General features: G+C 37.2%; 2 protein-coding genes across 7 annotated transcripts; one reads left to right on the forward strand and one right to left on the reverse strand.

Moving 5' to 3' along the window:
* The first annotated feature begins 1,279 nt into the window (after positions 1–1,279).
* Positions 1,280–9,137, forward strand: LOC111793820 (ubiquitin-conjugating enzyme E2 enzyme activator PEX22). The gene is made up of 8 exons (XM_023675870.2): positions 1,280–1,554; positions 5,816–6,052; positions 6,846–6,893; positions 7,133–7,195; positions 7,284–7,385; positions 7,918–7,983; positions 8,435–8,536; positions 8,650–9,137. The coding sequence occupies exons 1-8, from the start codon at positions 1,447–1,449 to the stop codon at positions 8,752–8,754; spliced, it is 831 nt and encodes a 276-aa protein (XP_023531638.2). The 5' UTR covers positions 1,280–1,446; the 3' UTR covers positions 8,755–9,137.
* A 154-nt stretch (positions 9,138–9,291) lies between these two features.
* On the reverse strand, positions 9,292–17,795 carry LOC111792837 (zinc finger CCCH domain-containing protein 13). 6 transcript variants are annotated; one of them, XM_023674431.2, is made up of 12 exons: positions 17,321–17,795; positions 15,863–15,992; positions 15,664–15,759; positions 15,351–15,384; positions 14,584–14,722; positions 14,436–14,492; positions 11,570–11,667; positions 11,400–11,471; positions 11,102–11,313; positions 10,719–10,912; positions 10,209–10,403; positions 9,292–9,630 (listed from the first exon to the last, which is right to left on the reverse strand). In XM_023674431.2, exons 1-12 carry the CDS (start codon positions 17,360–17,362, stop codon positions 9,559–9,561), a joined length of 1,341 nt encoding a protein of 446 aa, XP_023530199.2. In that variant the 5' UTR covers positions 17,363–17,795; the 3' UTR covers positions 9,292–9,558. The 6 variants fall into 6 exon arrangements, with proteins under 6 accessions (XP_023530199.2, XP_023530204.2, XP_023530198.2 ...); XM_023674436.2 differs by having other exon boundaries at positions 10,719–10,777; positions 15,661–15,759; XM_023674430.2 differs by having other exon boundaries at positions 15,661–15,759.

Below are 17,795 nucleotides of genomic sequence, written 5' to 3' on the forward strand. Positions count from 1 at the left end.
ATCGTTTTAACGTTTATGTATATCTACTAATTCTTAAATCATGGTTGGACATAAATGTTGCGTTTCCGAGTTATAGGTTTCCATAGACTAGTATTCGAGTTCTACTAGTCCTCCTAGACTCAACTTAGGAGTCTAGATCAGATGGTCCATAGTTTTCTAGTCGGGAGCATCTTTTGATTCGTTCGTTTTAATTGGTAGACACCATGGAGCATAATCATCACGGAACCCTATCGGGCTCTTTCTAATACAAGATAGTCTGGTTAACTGTTCACGAGTCCTTGTGTATGTCATCAGAGCTCCGACTCTAAACTTTTATTGTATCATTATGGAAAGTATCATCTTAAAAGCTACACTACTTGAATGGTTCGCGTTCTTAATAGATCCGTTATGTTGTCATAACACAGGAAAGAGCCAATCTCGTGTTTATTGACTGCTCTAGCCAGTTCACAACTAAAGGAGAGCTGAAAGTTATCTATTCACACCCACATAGGCTCTATCGTATGACACTATAAAGTGCTTATAGCAAAGAGCTTGCTCCGTTCATACTAATCGCACGCACATTTTCATAAAATTTCAGCTAATGTTCAAAGTTCGTTCTTTCTCTCTCGTCCGTGATTCAATTTGATTCCTTTACTAAAACGGTGGAATGTTTGATTACGAATTAGATACAAGAATCATGGAAAGTAATCGACTTTGGAAAGAGAATTTTAAGAGAGAAGTTTCGAGTAAAAACCTCGCCCTATAACAGCCCAAGCCCACTAGTAACAGTTATCGTCTGTTTTAGCCCGTTACGTATCGTCATTAGCCTCACGGTTTTAAAACGCGTTTGTTAGGGAAAGATTTCCACGCTCTTATAAGAAATGTTTTTTTTCCTCTCCAACCGATGTGAGATCTCACACGACCAAACTCTGGCAAAATAATTCTTCTTCTCGAATGGTTTTCTTCAAAATTAACGTCATAGAACTCTTGCTTATTACTCGATGAACGAAAGCTCTCTGGGAGTCTTTTTGATTCATCCACAATATAAAGATAAATGACGTGGTATTGAGTTTAGTCTCACATTTTACTCGTGACAATTTAAATATATAAGATATCAAAATTTTGTTAAATAAAAAATAAAAAATAAAAAATAAAAATGTGTGGATAAGTAACCATTTGGCATTGGCCTCGAAATAAAATTAAAAAAAAATTAAAAAAAAAATTAAAAAATAATAAAAATAATAAATAAATAATTAAAAAAAAAAAACCCGGGAAATTTCGGGTAATAAGATAAGTAACGAAGCCTGTCGAAGCTTTCATCGTTGCACGAGCCACGAAGGGGGGAAGCAAATTCTCTCTCGGCCGTAACAATCCAGCGAGCATCGGCGGCGGAGGGATGCGATTCTCTGATATTTATCGAATTATCGGAAAATTTTAAAGGCTGTTACAGTGTGTTAGGGCTCTATCATGGCGGAATTTTCTTCAAAAGAGGCGCTCGTCCGGCTGATCAAGCGGTGTGGGAGTAATCTAAGCGTCAAGCTATCCAGTTTATTCTCGATATTGTTTCAAAGCCGAGTTTGTTTTCTATTCCTTTTGTCTATTCGTTTTCGTCGAATTTTGCGGTAGAATCTTGGGAATTGTGTTTTCAAATTCTGTTACTCGTTCTAGTTTTTGTATTAACCAGTCCGGAAGTTTTGTGGAATGTTTGACATGATAATTTTGCATGATTGGTACATAAAGCGTCTTGGCTCTCTTATTTGATATATTAATGCTGTAATGTGTTCGGTAAGATTGTTTTCTTTACCAAATTGTTGCTTCTCTCGTCTTCACTGTGGTAAACTATGACTGGTGTCTGATGAGTGTTTGAAATTGTCCGGTATCGTGAGCTATGGCTATATACTAATTGGACAAGATTGTCTTGTTTGTGAGCAGTCATCTTAGACTGGATGCTCGACGATGTTCTGTTTTTTTTATATAATAGTCCGTCATTGATAAAATTGATAGCAAGACAGTTTTCTTTAGGCATTGTGTTCCCTTAAAATCAAATCTTTTAGACTCAAATTCTTGTCTTGGACGTGCTGGATGAAAGTGGAATTTCGAATACGAACATTGACTACACTAAGGATTCAACATGTGGAAGTTTTATGGCTTAAGAGGTCTAAACAAAAATATCTCCAGGATGGAGATGACAACTCTGCCTTTGTCCATAAAATATGGCCAGTTGGAGGAACAGCTTAATTGTGGATGTTGGATGCACTGACCAGTGATGAGAGAAGTTTACTTAATGACCAGGGATAGAAGTTGAATTTCTTAACTTCTTTTTCCAAAGGCTCGGCATACACTACAGAAAAAATGGTAGAAAAAAGCTCAATTCTAAGGGTCTAAACTAGGATCATATCTCACTTGAAGAAAGTATCAAAAGTTTAACCGAGATTCATTGAAGAAAAACTTTCAACCGTAGTCTCTTCTCTTGGGAAAAAAAAAAAAAGATCCCCGTCTAATTGCTTAAGATTGACAAAAAATGGAAAACTATCGGGTGAAATTAGAACCATAGTCAGATAAGTAACACTTGAGCATCCCAATGATTCCTTCATATAGTGGATGATTAAAAAAAATCTCCCGCTCAATTGTTGAGATATTGAAACTTTGAAGCACATAGGAGATGCATGAGGAGGTTTTGTTGAGAGTGCCAAAAAGACATTATTGCATGTGAGCCTAATGGAACCCACCATCTGAATAAAGAAAAACTCATAGGGTTTCATACCAATCGAAGTCTTTGTACCATCATCATCAAAGACTCTCCCTTATGGTCAATATAGACCCTTGCTTCAATGGAGATTTGTTTTTGATGTTATGGGTTTCCATGGCGTCAGAGCATCATTGAAAGGAATCTGCATAGTCGAGGATGATGCATCATTGAAAGGAATCTGCATAGTCGAGGATGATGCATCATTGAAAGGAATCTGCATAGTCGTGGATATTGAGGTTATCAAAAACATCAAGAGGCATCTTTGGACCATACCCTTGGTCAAACCACCTAGGCACATCACCAAAAAGGATTTCTCAAGTACGACTCAACAGTCCCTAACCTACATATCATAGAGGTAGAGGTCATACCCCAAAGCCCTAAAAAGGTTAATATCACCCCTATCCACCACAGATTGCCCCCAACTGTCCAAGCCCACCCCTACAAATATAGCTCAACCCCTCAGCCAAGCACAGCTCTCGCACCCTCTCCATTGACCATGCCTTGTGGACCCTAGCTTTCCCACCCGACCAACCTACCTCCACATATAAAAGCCCACCTCCCCACATAAACCAAAGACCACAAGTCCCCCACCTCACTTTTCGCCAACCTCCACAATCCCATCTATTATACCACTTATTATCCCTGATCCACAAGTTGTGACAACATCACCAAAAATACATGTCATCATCATAAAGAACCAAAAAACCTTCCTCATCCCAGTAACAAAATTCTCTATTGTCGGCTCTCACCAAGAATCCAATGACGAATATGCATCTAGTACTCTCTCCCTCTCCACAGCGCCCCCTCCCCCAATCCCCTTTTATGGGTATTTTTGATCTCTCCCTCCCACCACTAGAGATTATCCTTGCGAATATAGAGCTTGACACTATTCTTCAAGAAAAGCATAATGATATAGAGGAAGAAGAAGTCACCCCGGTATCGGAAAAACTCACACTAGTACTGACCATTCAAATCCTAGCACCATGGCTAAAAGAACATGGCTATTCTATCGAGGAACCAGAAGCCCAATACAACCAAGAAATAGAGAAAATAGTCAAGAGAGATTGTTGGCCTCCTTTCGAACACCAATTATAAGAAATCTAGTAAGTCACAATCGGGTGGTCAATACCTTTTATGATTATTATCTCTTGAAATCTTAAAGGTTTGGGAGACTGACAAAAGAGAACCCTCATCAAGACCTTCCTCCTCAAATACAATCCCATTATGGTCATTTTTCAAGATGGTTAAATCCCTTTGGAGTGCATGACATATTGGTTGGACATCTTTGGATGCCTCAGAAACATCGAGAGGGATCTTAGTAAAGTGGAATAACCCAACTCTAATTATCTTGGAGTCACCAAAGGTTTTTACACCCTAACCACACATTACATTGGCTGACGGTTACAGTTTCTAGATAACAGAGACCTGTGGACCCTGTAGATATCAGGAAAGACCTCTCTTCTGCTAGGAATTACAAGATCTATATTGCCTTTGCACAGAAAACTGGTTATTGTTTGGCGACTTCAATATCTCTTGGCGGGCACATAAAAAATCTAACGGAAAATTCACTAGGGACCTGTGAACTCATGGACCTTCCCCTCAATAATGGTCTCTATTCCTAGTCAAACAATAGATTTCCACTCACCTTGACACTCATCGAAAAAAATTTTGCTACAAAAGATCTCTTTGGAAAACTTAGTAATGCTGGTGTTCGAGGGTTGAATACATTTACATCTTATCATTATCCCATTGTACTTTCCATGGGCTGTTATAAATGGGGACCCTTGCCCTTTCGCTTCGAGAATATGTGGTTGAACCACTTTGAATTTTGCTAATGGTAGAATATTGGTGGAAGAACACGCCACTCCATGGATGGCCACAGTTTCATCAATGAACTTAAAAGGCTAAAAGAAGTCTTAAAGAAATGGAACAAGGAGGTTTTCAATTGAATCTCCACAAAAACAAACCAACTCCTTATTAAAATTTCTCTACTTGATCATAGGGAGGAAACTGGCTCCATCACTTTAGTCCAACACAAAGCTCATGAAAGTAAAACTTATCTTGTTGGTAGCGAAGGAAGAGCAATCTTGGAGACAAAAATGTAAGAAATGGTGGCTAGAGGAGGGTGACATAAACTCCAAATTTTTCCATCGTATCATGGTTTCAAAGAAACGAAAGAGTACCATCATGGTAATTCTATCGACACAAGGCAAAAGTTTGGTAAACGAGGATGAAATTGTATTATAATTTGTGTCCTTTTACATGTTATACACAAAGGTCAACACCTTCATCGAATCTTCCCACAATCTTGACTGGAGAACAATTGATCCACAGCCAGTAGCCTCCTTTGAGGTTACTTTCACCGAAGAAGAGGTAGGAAAGGCGATACAGTTCCTAGGCACAAACAAAACTCCTGGACTGGATTGTTTTACCTCAAAAGGGCGTGGAAAAAGTGTTGGAAGAGGGATTATAATCAATTCATCCTCGAATCACTATTAAATATCTGTGTTTGTAGGAGCAGACAATTTGGATCCCATCCTCATTGTCAACATACTCGAAGATGAGTGACAAGTAAAAAGAAGAAGGGCTCGGTCTTTTAACTTAACCTTAAAAATGGGTATCATTTGTTTGATCATAATTTGTTATTACCGTTCTCAAGGAGAAGGTTTTGGTTCCAAATTTGGAATGTGATCAGAGGATGCCTTTTTTATTATCTTCTTAGTCATTTTTAATGGGAAATCAAGAGGGAAGTTCAATGCTTGAGGGGTTGAGACCTAGAGTTCCTTTGTTGCCTTCCCTTTTTGACCGCTGAGTAGATGGTTTTCAGGAGATCTGAAAACAAATTATGTCACTAATAGTAGGGGTGTAAACAGTTCGGTGATAAGACTTGGGGGATTAATAATCTCTTCATATAGTTGTGTCAAATTTTTCCTTCCCTTTTTGATGGTTTGACTAGGAACATTGATAAAAATTATAAATTCCTCTTTTTGATAGACTTGGGGAGTTATCTGTGATCTTATGGCAGGTGTAACAGGTATTCTATAACTAAGATGACAATTTAATGTCTCATGATCTAATTTGTTGCAGAATCTGCGGTCTCTTAGTGCTATTGCGGGCTTTGCTCTGGCTGTAATCTTCTCATGGAAAATGTTAAAACCACCTAGTGAACATCACAGAAGGCAACGGAAAAGGCAAACTTCTGCAGCAGGCAACTCTGACATTGGCACCGATTCAAATTCCCAATTGACTACTTCTGCAACTTGTTCTCCATCAGAGGATTCAGGTGCACAAACTGTTGACAATGAATTTTACCGGCCATTGAAGGTAAGTGGCGGGTTTTCTTTGCCTGACATAAAATTCGTAAACCTATGTGCTTATAGTTTGAAATGTTCACTTTCATCCTTAAGTTTCATATAGATTAACTCATGAGATTTAGGACATAGTTCAAATAGGTTCCTAGAATCATTATTCCATTATTGATATTAGCAAAAATTTTATTGGGAAAATTATATGATAATGTGGCTTAGCATATCTAGTCAATTCCAATGTGGCAAGTGTGTGTGTGTTTGTGTATATATATATTTGTGTGTGTGTTTGTGTATATATATATTTGTGTGTGTGTGTGTGCATGTATGTATTTATGCATGCATGCTTGTGATAAAAACTGATCTGTTTCTGAATGATTTTGGCGAAGCAAAGGGAGATTCAAGGGCTTCCATCTCTCCAAAATACTCTCAAGAAGTCTTACAAACAGATAGCAAAAACCAACGTCCTCTACTCACATAAACACCCTTAAAAACCTCCTGCAACAACAAATCATTACGATACTCTAGCTCACTCATAAAACAAACAGCATAGAATGTTCTCATTATCATTCTCTCTTTTTCTCTCTTTCCTATGTGTATACACTTGGGTCAACAATTCCAGAACCACATCATTTAAGTCAGTTAATCATTTAACTTCTCCAATCAAATTCTATTAGTGTCATTAAGTGATCTTTTTCGGACACTAAACATGCTTTTTTATTTTTTATTTTATTTTATTTATTATTTTTTTTTTATACTATTTTTTACTTATTAATTACTTAATTTACAATGAGTGTCTGGTTTTACCTCAGCCAACTTTGGAGCAAATTGTTAGACAGAAGCTAGGTGGCGGAAGAAAGGTAATCAAACATATCAGTAGCCCGATATGTTTATGTCTTGCAATGAGTTATTTCATAAAAAATGGATAACATTTTTATCCCATTGACCATTCATCACACGTAAGCTTAACCTTGCTATTTAACATTTGTCATTCTACGTGCTCAAAAGCCTACCCGTTGAAGTTGGCATTCATCTTGTACAAGCATATAAAACATATGTTGAAATGGCAAGTTCTGATTCCAAATTCTTGTTATTTCAGGTAACTTGCCGTCTACTTGGAATCATTTTGGAGGAAAACAGTTCAGAAGAGCTACAAGTTGTGGTATTTTTCCTATCTGTGTATTTGGGAATGAAATGATATTTGAGAACGGAACTTGGTTGGGTTTGATGTTTTGTAATGTTACTGGCAGAATCAAGCAACTGTGAGGTCCTCTGTCGTGGATGTGCTTTTAGAGATCACAAAACATTGTGATCTCTATTTGATGGAAAGAGTTCTTGATGAAGAAAGCGAGGTGAGATTTTAATTTATCAGGATGAACTTTTAAAATGTTAGTGAACGCTGTAAAATGTTTTCTCGCTTACAATTATTGGCAGAGAAGATTGTGCTTTCTCTCTCTATCTGTGCATTACAGTCAAACCATGCACAGACTTAAACAAAAAAAAAAAAAGAAGATCGTTTAGCATCTAAATATATTGGAAAGCTAACCTGAACCGTTAAAATTTTATTTCAATACAAAAATATTATGCTTTCTGATACTTGGCTTTTACTGCGGTTATTTCCAAATATAGCATGCTTTTGGTCTCATTTTTGGTGCAACGAACACCTTGAGAGGGCTTTTATATTCGACTTTAGTTATGTTAGTTTTGAATCTTTTTAAATTTCAAATACCAAAGTCCACGTTATGGATTATTTTATATATGGTAATCCTGGAGCTGCACTCTACCTTATTCACTAAAACGCCAGGATTTATAGGCATTTTTTTGCAGTATCTTCATTTATCATTGCATCAATAATTTTAATACTGAAAAAAATATCTTTTGCAGAGAAAGGTTATTGTGGCTCTGGAAGATGCTGGTGTTTTCACATCAGGTGACATGATCAAGGATAAGGTTGACCCCATACATGAACTTTCTTTGTTTAATTTTGCTCAGTCGGATTCTATTGCCTATCCTTCTTGTATTCTTCATAGTTTCAGTACCTGGACTTGAATTCTTTTTTTTTTTCTTTTTCTTTTTCTTTTAAGGTTGATAAAATGAATCATAGTGTTTCAGTTATTTATTTTCTTGTTTCTCGGTTGCTGCAATGTTATGGGCATTTGACATCATTTTGTCAATTACCTCTTTTTCTTATTACGTTTCTTAACACTTTTGGGATCCCACCCCGCCTCATGCGGCCTACCTCTGTATTTTAAGACCTGTGAAATGCCAGAGAGAAGCTAGCTGAACTTTTTATATTCTTGACATGTCATCTCGATATCATCACTTCATATAATTTCAGCTGCTTTTTGCTTCCTTTGTTAACTAATATCATCTTAAATTTTGTACCACCTGCTGTGTTTAGGTTCTCTTTTGTAGCACAGAAAGTGGGCGGAGGTCTTTCGTTCGACAACTAGAACCTGATTGGCATATTGACTCGGATCCTGAAATCGTTTCTCAACTTGCGGTATATTTCCATTAAATTTTACCGTGGCTAGATTATATGAAGGGTGATCGGACATGAACAAAATTTTCAATATTTTTTCAGACCAGTCTGCTAAATTTGTTTTTATGCCACAGAGATACATCAAGTGTCAGCTTCACATAACCGAAGTTAAGCCTGACCGGACAGCCTCCAATGTTTTTACCTCGGCATCACTGGAGCAGTTCTTTCAATGCACATGACACAGAGAGCAGCAGAAATATTTGTAGAAATTTCTTTCTTCAATTGTGTTCTTCGTCTTCGATTTTATGCGCATTACTTCCTGCACATGATCTCCATTTCAGGCAATGCTCGGTTTTTGTTTCATCCTGTAAGTGCATCTCTTTAATAAGTGACTGTGTTACTCCCAACCCAATAAGTGCATAGGCATATGGATAGCAGCAATTAGATGAAGATGCTCTCCCCATCTTTAGGAAATCTTAGGCTCTGTTTTTCGAACCCGCCCAATTACTGTGTTATCCCCCAAGGTTTTGCCTAGTCCATCACACCAAGTTGTACTAACCTTTAGCTCTTTAGTTTTGAGAAACCTTATTCTACTGCCCCTTCCCTCCTTTTTAGCTCTTTAGTTTTGACTTCATTTATACACCAATTTATTTTTCTACGTGTTCTAAATATGATCTCTTAGAATTTCAAAACCCCTCCCACGGTTCCCATAATTCAATTTAGAATTATACAAATATTGCATTGAATTGCTTGAAAGAGAATTGAGATTTGTGACGAATCACAAAGTAAATTAGTGCATTGAAATGCTTGTACTAGTTCAGAGAGAATATCTTCGCCATGATGATTCAAAAAAAGCAACCAAAATCTACCATGAAAAAATAGAATGGAGAGGTCATCGGTATCTGATATGCTAAATCACAAACTCAAAAATTACAAGTGTATTAAACAAGAACATATAAAACCCCAACCTGTGCGCAACTCTATGAAACTAAAACTAATTACTTTGCTAAGAATTCATTTAATCTCTACAACAGGATTCAATGTTAGGCATTGTCCAAGCGTGCCCTTTCGTCATCGAGCGCCACCACATCTACATTTTGATCTTCACTTTCATACTGCAAATCAAATATTATGTTAGATGCTACAAGTAAGAGGTGACAAATAGTTTTATTCTTTGTTAAAGAAATAAAACCATATTGAATAATACTCGTGACTTTCTACGGTAACTGCTCAAGCCCACCACTACCAGGGGTTTCCCTGATAGGAAGAGATTTCCACACCCTACTTCGTTCTCCAACAGCTCAAGCTCACCGCTAGCAGGGGTTTCCCTCAAGGTTTTTAAAATAATGTCTGATAGGAAGAGATTTCCACACCCTACTTCGTTCTCCAACAGCTCAAGCCCACCGCTAGCAGGGATTTCCCTCAAGGTTTTTAAAATATGTCTAATAGGAAGAGGTTTCCACACCCTGCTTCGTTTTCCTCCCCAACCGATGTGGGATCTCACAATCCACCTCCCTTCAAGGCCCAGCGTCCTCGCTGGCACTCATTCCCTTCTCTAATCGATAATCAATGTGGGATCTCATATCTACCTTTCTAGGTTCAAACTTATAGAAGAAACAAAGTAGAAAGGTTCCAATTGTATATGGATTAAACGAAAAAAGTGAAAGTTGTGAAATTCAGAGAACTTGCTAACCCTTGAATGGTTAATTTCACGGATTGGAGGTGGAGGGGGCGGAAAGGGCAGGCTACCGAACGAAGCTTCCTTAGTATTTTCCCTCGTTTCGTTCACTTTATTGTTGACTTCCAATTCAATATCAACTTCTTCTTCAACTGCATGGGCAGCCATGCTGGTTAATGGCACAACAACGCCTGATTCCAGACCCCTAACCTGCGCAGATTTGAGTTGAGAAATTGAGTGCATAGACGTACAAAGAATTTGACGATGTCATTTGCAAAGCATGCAAGGAAAGCTTCATATTAATCTTGCAAGACAGAGGGAGAATGTTATCCTAGGTCCTGAAAACAACAAATACTACGAAAAGATGAATTATATAGCTAGAGAGTAGCACACTTCATGCTTGCCAAAACCTATAGGCTTCGTGTTCCATATGTCGATAACAAATCAGACATCCAAACCTCAAATGCACAGCACGTTGTACATTGTACAAACAAATAAAATTGAATATAAAAATATCAAAGTCACCTTGTCCGCAGAAGAAACAGCAGTAGATGTCCTTCCTCTTTTCTGCTTGCTGTCATTTGCTGTAGGTATCAAAGCATTGACTTCATTGCCAACTGCCTCAATTTTGCTATATACCGATTGAGAAGGATGGGCATTCCACCGAGAGAACCTTCTCAATCTGCCCACTGCCTCTTTACTTCCTTTGTTTAAATCAGCTAATGTAGCATGCACAAATTTTATTCCAAGTATGAAGGAAATAAAGGTCCAAGACGGAAAAACATCATAATTACAAATTATCACACAGCCCACTAGGGCTGAAGGCATATTAAGAGATTTCAAACCAAATAAAAGATTTTTTTTTTAAATGACACATCAATGTAAAGAAGTTAGTTCTCAAAAGGCACCTCGTTTTGAGTTTTCCGCAATATCTTGAACAATATGCTTCTTCTTGCTTGCAGAATTGTCTTTTTGCAGGTCATGAAGAGGGCTAACTGCATGAAAACCAGGGTCCTCTCCATCGCTCACAATATTAATGCTCGAGTCTTCTTCGTTGGCACCAATTTTATTAACATCCGACCCCAGCTGATCCCCCAACTGTTCAAGTCGGACTTGCGAACTACAAGTTCAGAAAAGTTATCATAATTTTCAGAAAGTCATAAGCATTAGAAAGTGCAACCAAAAGAATTGGACAAGTATACTTGCCGCTTCAGTTCATCTTGTATCCTTGAGTAACGATTATGTGCTTTGACAAATTTCTTGATTTTTGATTTGATCCTGAATATTAAAGATCCAAGAAAAATAGGAATAAGAGGTAGGTGTCCACTTTCAGCAGGCAACATGTCAACGTGTACTTAAAAGACGATTATGAGTACCTTCTAGAATCCTCCCTCTCTTTATATAATTGGGATTCTAGCTCCTGAATTCTAGAAGTTAAACTATCCACTTCTTGGATCCTCTCATCCAGATAGACCTTCAAAAATGAAGTACAATTTGCTAATATTTTCAATATATATTTATAAGATCATTTCACCGAGCGAATGAAATATACATTATCTTGAAAATATTGCTCAGTCAAAATACCAATCAATAGCATATGACACTTGAAACAGCATAAAAGCGCCTTCCCAGTTAAGGGAGTTCCAGTTTCAACCATATGATAAGAATTAAGTGACCACTACGCACTCTAGGGGCAAATTTTGGGTCAACCAGGTTGCAAAGTTTGCAACCAGTAGACATTAAAATAATCTCCGTTAGGAATGAATCTACATTACTGTGAAAGAGGAAAATACAAATGTTTATTATACATTCAAGATGCTTAGTTCAGTCATAACTGTTCCCATACCCTACTTACCCCACAAATCCCCGACCCTAGGCTGATTATTTCAACCCCATACTGACCAACAAGCTCACTCAGTCACCTACAGGCCGACCAAAGCGATAAGCTGGTATCAACACTAACCACCACATGGAATGATGAAAGAAACATGGAATAATGTCAACCATTTTTGGGACCTGAAGCTTGGTAGAAACCTAAAGGATAACGACACTACAAAATGAGCCAAATTAAGCCTCAAGCTTGCCCCAGTTGTATGGTCTAACGAAGCAGACTCATTGACCATCACTGACAAAGTCCTCTACAAAATCTTTGATGACAGACAGGGAAAAAAGTAGAAGCAATAAATCTTGTGCTAGCAAAAATAATATGGAAAGGAAATCATCTTAAAAAGTTAAAATATTTCCTTTGGGAAATAGCGCATAAAGCCATTATTACAACTGAAAATCTTTAAAAACATGACTCTATTTCCAAATTGGTGCCTATTAGGTAAGAAAGAAAACGAATAACGAATGCATTTATTTATGCATTGCACGTAAGCTTAAAATTTTTGGACAAAAATTCTTAATACCTTCGGATGGCATCTCACTTTTCCTAGGAAGGTAAAGAATTTATTGGACACGGCCATAACGTACCACCCCTTCAAGAATACAAAAACCATACTATGGAAGAACCTCATCATTGGTTTCTTTTGGAATATGTGGAAAGAAGGAAATCAAAGAGTATTCACAGAAAAGACACAAACTTATACAAAACTCTTCAACAATATTGTGTACCACATTATATCTTGGTGTCAATTGTCTAATATCTTTGCTTCCTATAGTCGTACCTCCCTCTTTGTAAATTGGGAAGGACTTTTTGTCAAAATCATGGATAATGCATCCCTTTTGTAAATTTCAAACGTCAATGCAATGTGGGAAAACTTCAAGAGTTTATTTTTTTTTTAGAGGATCTTTGTGCATCCTTTTTCCTCGTCTCTATTTCCTTTCAAATAAGAGATTGCATTCAATGGCATTAGTGTTGTCTTCTCATAATCTCTCTTGTTAGATCTCCTTAGGGTTTTATCATTCTCTAATTAGTATGGAGGCAATTGATAAGGTGGCCTTCTTTATACCCTTTGAGAATAGGTTATTATTTTGGGGAGGAGAGGTACTAGGGTCTAAACCCCAAACCTTTTAGGTGCTTTTTCTAGTCATTCCTTTTTTTGTTCTTTGTCTTCCTCACTTGCCTAGTTAACTGATCCTGAGGCTTCTATTTTTGCTTCTTTCTTGAAGGTTAATATTCTAAGAAGGTGAACTTTTTAGCGTTTCAAGTTTTACTTGGGGAAGTTAACACTCAAAATCACATCTAAAGGCACTCTACCTCAATATTGTATCTGCAATGGTGCCTTCTCTGTAGGAGGAATGAAGAGCATTGGTCCCATTTACTGTGAGAGGGCCAGTTTGCTAACTTCATGTGGGGTTGGTGGATGAGTTCTTTTGGTGGTAGAAAAAGGTGTTCTTGCATTCTCCTAATAGAATTTTTAGAGACGAAGAGAAGTCGAGTGAGGAGGTTCAGGAGCTTGTGAGGTTTAATGCTTCCTTGTGGGTATCAGTCACTTGACCTTTTTGTATTTATGGTCTTGGATTTGTCCTTACAAATTGGAGCCTTTTTTGTAGTTAGCTTTTGGGCCCTTGAGCATTAGTCCACCAAAAGCGAATTACAATGAAAACTTTTGGAGTTCACGTCTTATGAGCATTAATCTTCTCATTCAATCAATTAAAAGTTCTATTTCTTGTTACAAAAAAAAAAAAAAAAAAAAAAAAAAAAAAAAAAAAAAAAAAAAAAAGGGTTAGCGGTCAGACTAATGGCTCTTCACTGACTTCATTGATGCTAAATCATCTTCCACCCTTTCACCGTCTCATAAACTTCAGCTACTCTTGCCTAAGTTTCGGATCCAATCCCTATTAATTTGCTCTCATGCCAATTTGTTGTCCAATAAAAACAAAAACTGAAGCTTAAAACTTCATTAAAAATGAGTGGACCTTTTCTTTTCTTTTTTTTAGGAATAAAAGAATTTTCATTGAGGAAAAAATAAAAGAATACAAGAAATACAAAAATAAAGCCCACACACGGGAGCCAAACTACAAGGACGGACTCCAATCCAGTAAAATAAGACCTAGAGGGTAATTACAAAAAGGTCACATCACTGAAGCCTAGATAGAAACATAGAACCTAACAAGGGACCATACATCTCAAACCACTCCCAAGAATACATTTGGGAAAATACATAAAGGAAATTTTTAAAAAGAGTTAGATTGTATTGCCTATTGCATGGATAGAGAAAAGGAAATATGTATTGCCTATTGCCTATTGCCTGCACAGAATTAGAGGCAGGAATCAGAAAATAAAGAGACAATACTTACCTCAGCTTGGTGTTTGTGGTGCTCAGCCATCTCAATATCTGCCTGCATCTTGTTTAACTGTGTGATTCAAAGACGATCAAACAAGATTTCCAGAGCGTAACTGTTTTTTAAATAGAAGATAAAAGTTAGAAACCATCGTTTTGTTTACCTGCCCCTCAAGAGTGTCTCTAGAAGCAGATGAGATTTTCCCTTCTCTTTCTCGTTCTTCACTCCTATCTGAAATCCTCAAATTCCCAGAATAATCATTACGGGAATCCCCATATTCTTTTTTCCTTCTTTTACGATCACTGAGACAAGAATGTGTACCATTTCAAGATATTCACCAGAAAATTACTACGAAGCAATTTTTTGTTCCAGTACTCATGAAAAAAAAATTGGGTGTAGAAGAATGAAATCAGGCCATACTAATATGCCACATAAGATCTTCAAACCAAGAAGTAAAAGAAATTGTAAAGTTCAAGCATGGCTCAGGAAATAATGGAATCAGGCACTGGAAGTACTCTCTTAACAAAACAAAACAAAAAAAAAAAAAAAAAAAAAAAAAAAGGACTGGAAATACTCAAGTAAGAAGGAAGTCGTCAATATACATGGCTATTTTCCCATGAGAAAAATGTCATAAACATTCCTTGTGAGAGCTTCAAATAAAATTTGATCCCTCAATAGATATTTCCATCACAGGATCCATTCCTACCTTTCCTTCACTTGAATTCTTAGATAATATAATCCGACTGCAGATCAATTTTCTTATTATCTTTCACACTATTAGTATCAATCTAATAGTAAAAGGCAATCAAGTATCACTGCTACAACATAAACATATAAGATGGGGATCATAAATTGAGAGCCAGCACGGCCTCCAGTGATAAAATAACATGAGAATACAATTTTTTAAAAAGAAAGATTGTCGCAATTTACCTTTGTCGTTCAAGTGACCAGGATGAGCTATAATCTGCAATTCCAATTCCACATGAGAGAAATCAGAAAGGAACTTTGCTATTAGTACATGTAAAAGAATTGTGCAGTCCACATATTCTCTTAAAATATAATTGCATCAGTATGTTAAGAATCATGCTTCCTACATTCCTTAATTAGAAAATGTAAAAAGAAAGCATCATATAAATTAGGGATCGCAGCATAGGTGACATCGAGAAAAGACTACTTGGTGGAGGGGGAAGGAGACACACACACATACACACACACGAAGAAAAACATATAACTTTAATACCACGAGGTCCATGTCGCCCCCTGGAATCCCTTTCCTGCAAAGGAGAATGCCTGCTGTCAAGCTTATGCCTTAAATCATTTCCTCTATATTCCCGTCTACCTGCAAAGATGGGGAAATTTTATTTTAACAAGTTTAGTTATCGCCAGATATTCTTTCTAAAAAAGTTAATGAAGCAATGGAGTCCTTACAAGGATTATCTTACCATTACATGGAAAAGATGAGAAACAAAATAAGGAACAGTAATAGTGCCGCCATGCCAGTTCCAAAAGGGCCATAGAAATAATGAAAAGATATAGAAAAATCCATGCCTGGGATAAAACCCTTTGGATAACCTTCATATTCAGAATAGAACGAAGGATTAACTCCTGTGTCCTCGATGAACAATAAGTTCACATAACTTTTATCTAAATGGGAGGTATCTCCGGGATTCCACATAATGATACAAGTACATTCCAATGATATCGATTCAATTTCAATTCTTCATGCAATACTCCCATAAAAATTGCATCACTCCAACAAGATGTCCATTTGGCATACTCAGGAGGCATAAACCAATGAAGAACCTCTTCTAAGATCAATGAAGCCCCGTGAACAACGGTGGCTTAACCGAGAAAACCATAACGGAATAATTAACAAAAGCCGTGGGAGATAAATAAATTAGGGAAAACAATTATACTCTTCAACAAAGAACCTCTTCTAAGATAAATGAAGCCCCGTGAACAACAGTAGCATAACCGAGAAAACCATAATGGAATAATTAACAAAAGCCGTGGGAGATATATAAATTAGGGAAAACAATTATACTCTTCAACAAGTACTTTCTGGTTTAGTTGATGCACCACAAGGGCCATAAACATCTCCAGGAATATATAACAGGCAGCTCTATAGAGAAAAATCCACCATATCCATTCCAATGAAAAAAAACTCTGATCCCGATGATTATTTTTTACTAGCACTTCAGTGGCCAGCAACTTGAAGAAATTTTTATTCGGAATCATTCGACTTCCTTCTATAATAAATATCCATTGGTAGAGGCGTGGAATCTCATGTGACAACTCGTGCTGAACCAATTAAAATATTGAAGATAGCAAGCAACAAGATACCCAAACCATAGAGCCATAGATGAGGAAGATTGTGTTCGTATAGCTATAAATACACAGCAGACAGAATACTTTCAGATCATTAACTGAAAGAACCTACTTATTAATCTAAAGAAGCGCCTCTAATCGGGAAATATGAACGTATAATTAAGAAAAAAAAAACATACACCTTAGAAAACGGTACTTAACAGGAACAGAAAGAAAGAAGAAAGAATATGAAGACCAGACATTAATAGGACTAAAAAAAAGAATGCTGCAAATCAAGCCCTCAACATTAATTATAACAAGACGATCGATCATAATGGAAGAAAGAAGCACCATTAATCCTGAACTACTCTATTCCTCTCCCCAGGGATTAAACACAGAGATCCCTTGAATCAAACTCATACCCAAACAACTAAACTCAACAACATCATCTCACCACTATACCACTGTTAACAACATATAACCAAACTTGCAGACACATATAGCCTCTAACTACTATAAACTTCCATTTCATCAACCTAAATCCCACAATTAGAGAACACAGTGAAAGATTAAAGATATAAGGGGCAAATTACCGTCATGAGCACCAGAAAATCGCCTGAGTTCAGCGGTTCCATGCGCGAACGAACAACTTGGCCGAGAACAGCGGCCTTTCTGGTAAAGAACGCATAACTTCGTTTTGAAGAGTTTGCTCCCAACCACCATGGATGAACATAAACAGTAACTGAAAATAAGTATATAGTCAAATTCGCAGCAATCGCCGGCTGAAAACGCTCCGCAGCGACGAATTAGAAATAATAGATGTAGAACCGAATCGAAGTAGTTCAGCCGCTAAAATCAGGTTCTATAGATTACAAAGAATCAGAAAACATGGAAACAGTAGTCCAATAGAACATATTCGACGGCGGTAAATCGCGATAGCAGAACTTGCTGAGCTATCCAAAGCAAAACGCGACGGCTGAGACGAACGCCGTGATGAAAATGATTCTCAGGGTTTCATTTCATTCCCCGCGTTTTAAGCAATGGCGCCGATTCTTCTGAAAGCTAATT

Source organism: Cucurbita pepo, chromosome 4 (genome assembly GCF_057944985.1).
Source record: "Cucurbita pepo subsp. pepo isolate OVF chromosome 4, ASM5794498v1, whole genome shotgun sequence".
Lineage (NCBI taxonomy): Eukaryota > Viridiplantae > Streptophyta > Magnoliopsida > Cucurbitales > Cucurbitaceae > Cucurbita > Cucurbita pepo.

Bases quoted from the DNA above. Each gene is read 5' to 3' on its own strand.
- LOC111793820 (XM_023675870.2), top strand. From the start codon at position 1,447: ATGGCGGAATTTTCTTCAAAAGAGGCGCTCGTCCGGCTGATCAAGCGG. The intron at 6,894-7,132 runs GTAATCAAACAT...TTGTTATTTCAG, and splicing joins AGCTAGGTGGCGGAAGAAAG to GTAACTTGCCGTCTACTTGG. The intron at 7,196-7,283 runs GTATTTTTCCTA...TGTTACTGGCAG, and splicing joins CAGAAGAGCTACAAGTTGTG to AATCAAGCAACTGTGAGGTC.
- LOC111792837 (XM_023674430.2), bottom strand. From the start codon at position 17,362: ATGGAACCGCTGAACTCAGGCGATTTTCTGGTGCTCATGACG. The intron at 15,385-15,660 runs GTATTAAAGTTA...TTGGAATTGCAG, and splicing joins GGGGCGACATGGACCTCGTG to ATTATAGCTCATCCTGGTCA. The intron at 14,723-15,350 runs GTAAATTGCGAC...TTCTTGTCTCAG, and splicing joins TGGTCACTTGAACGACAAAG to TGATCGTAAAAGAAGGAAAA.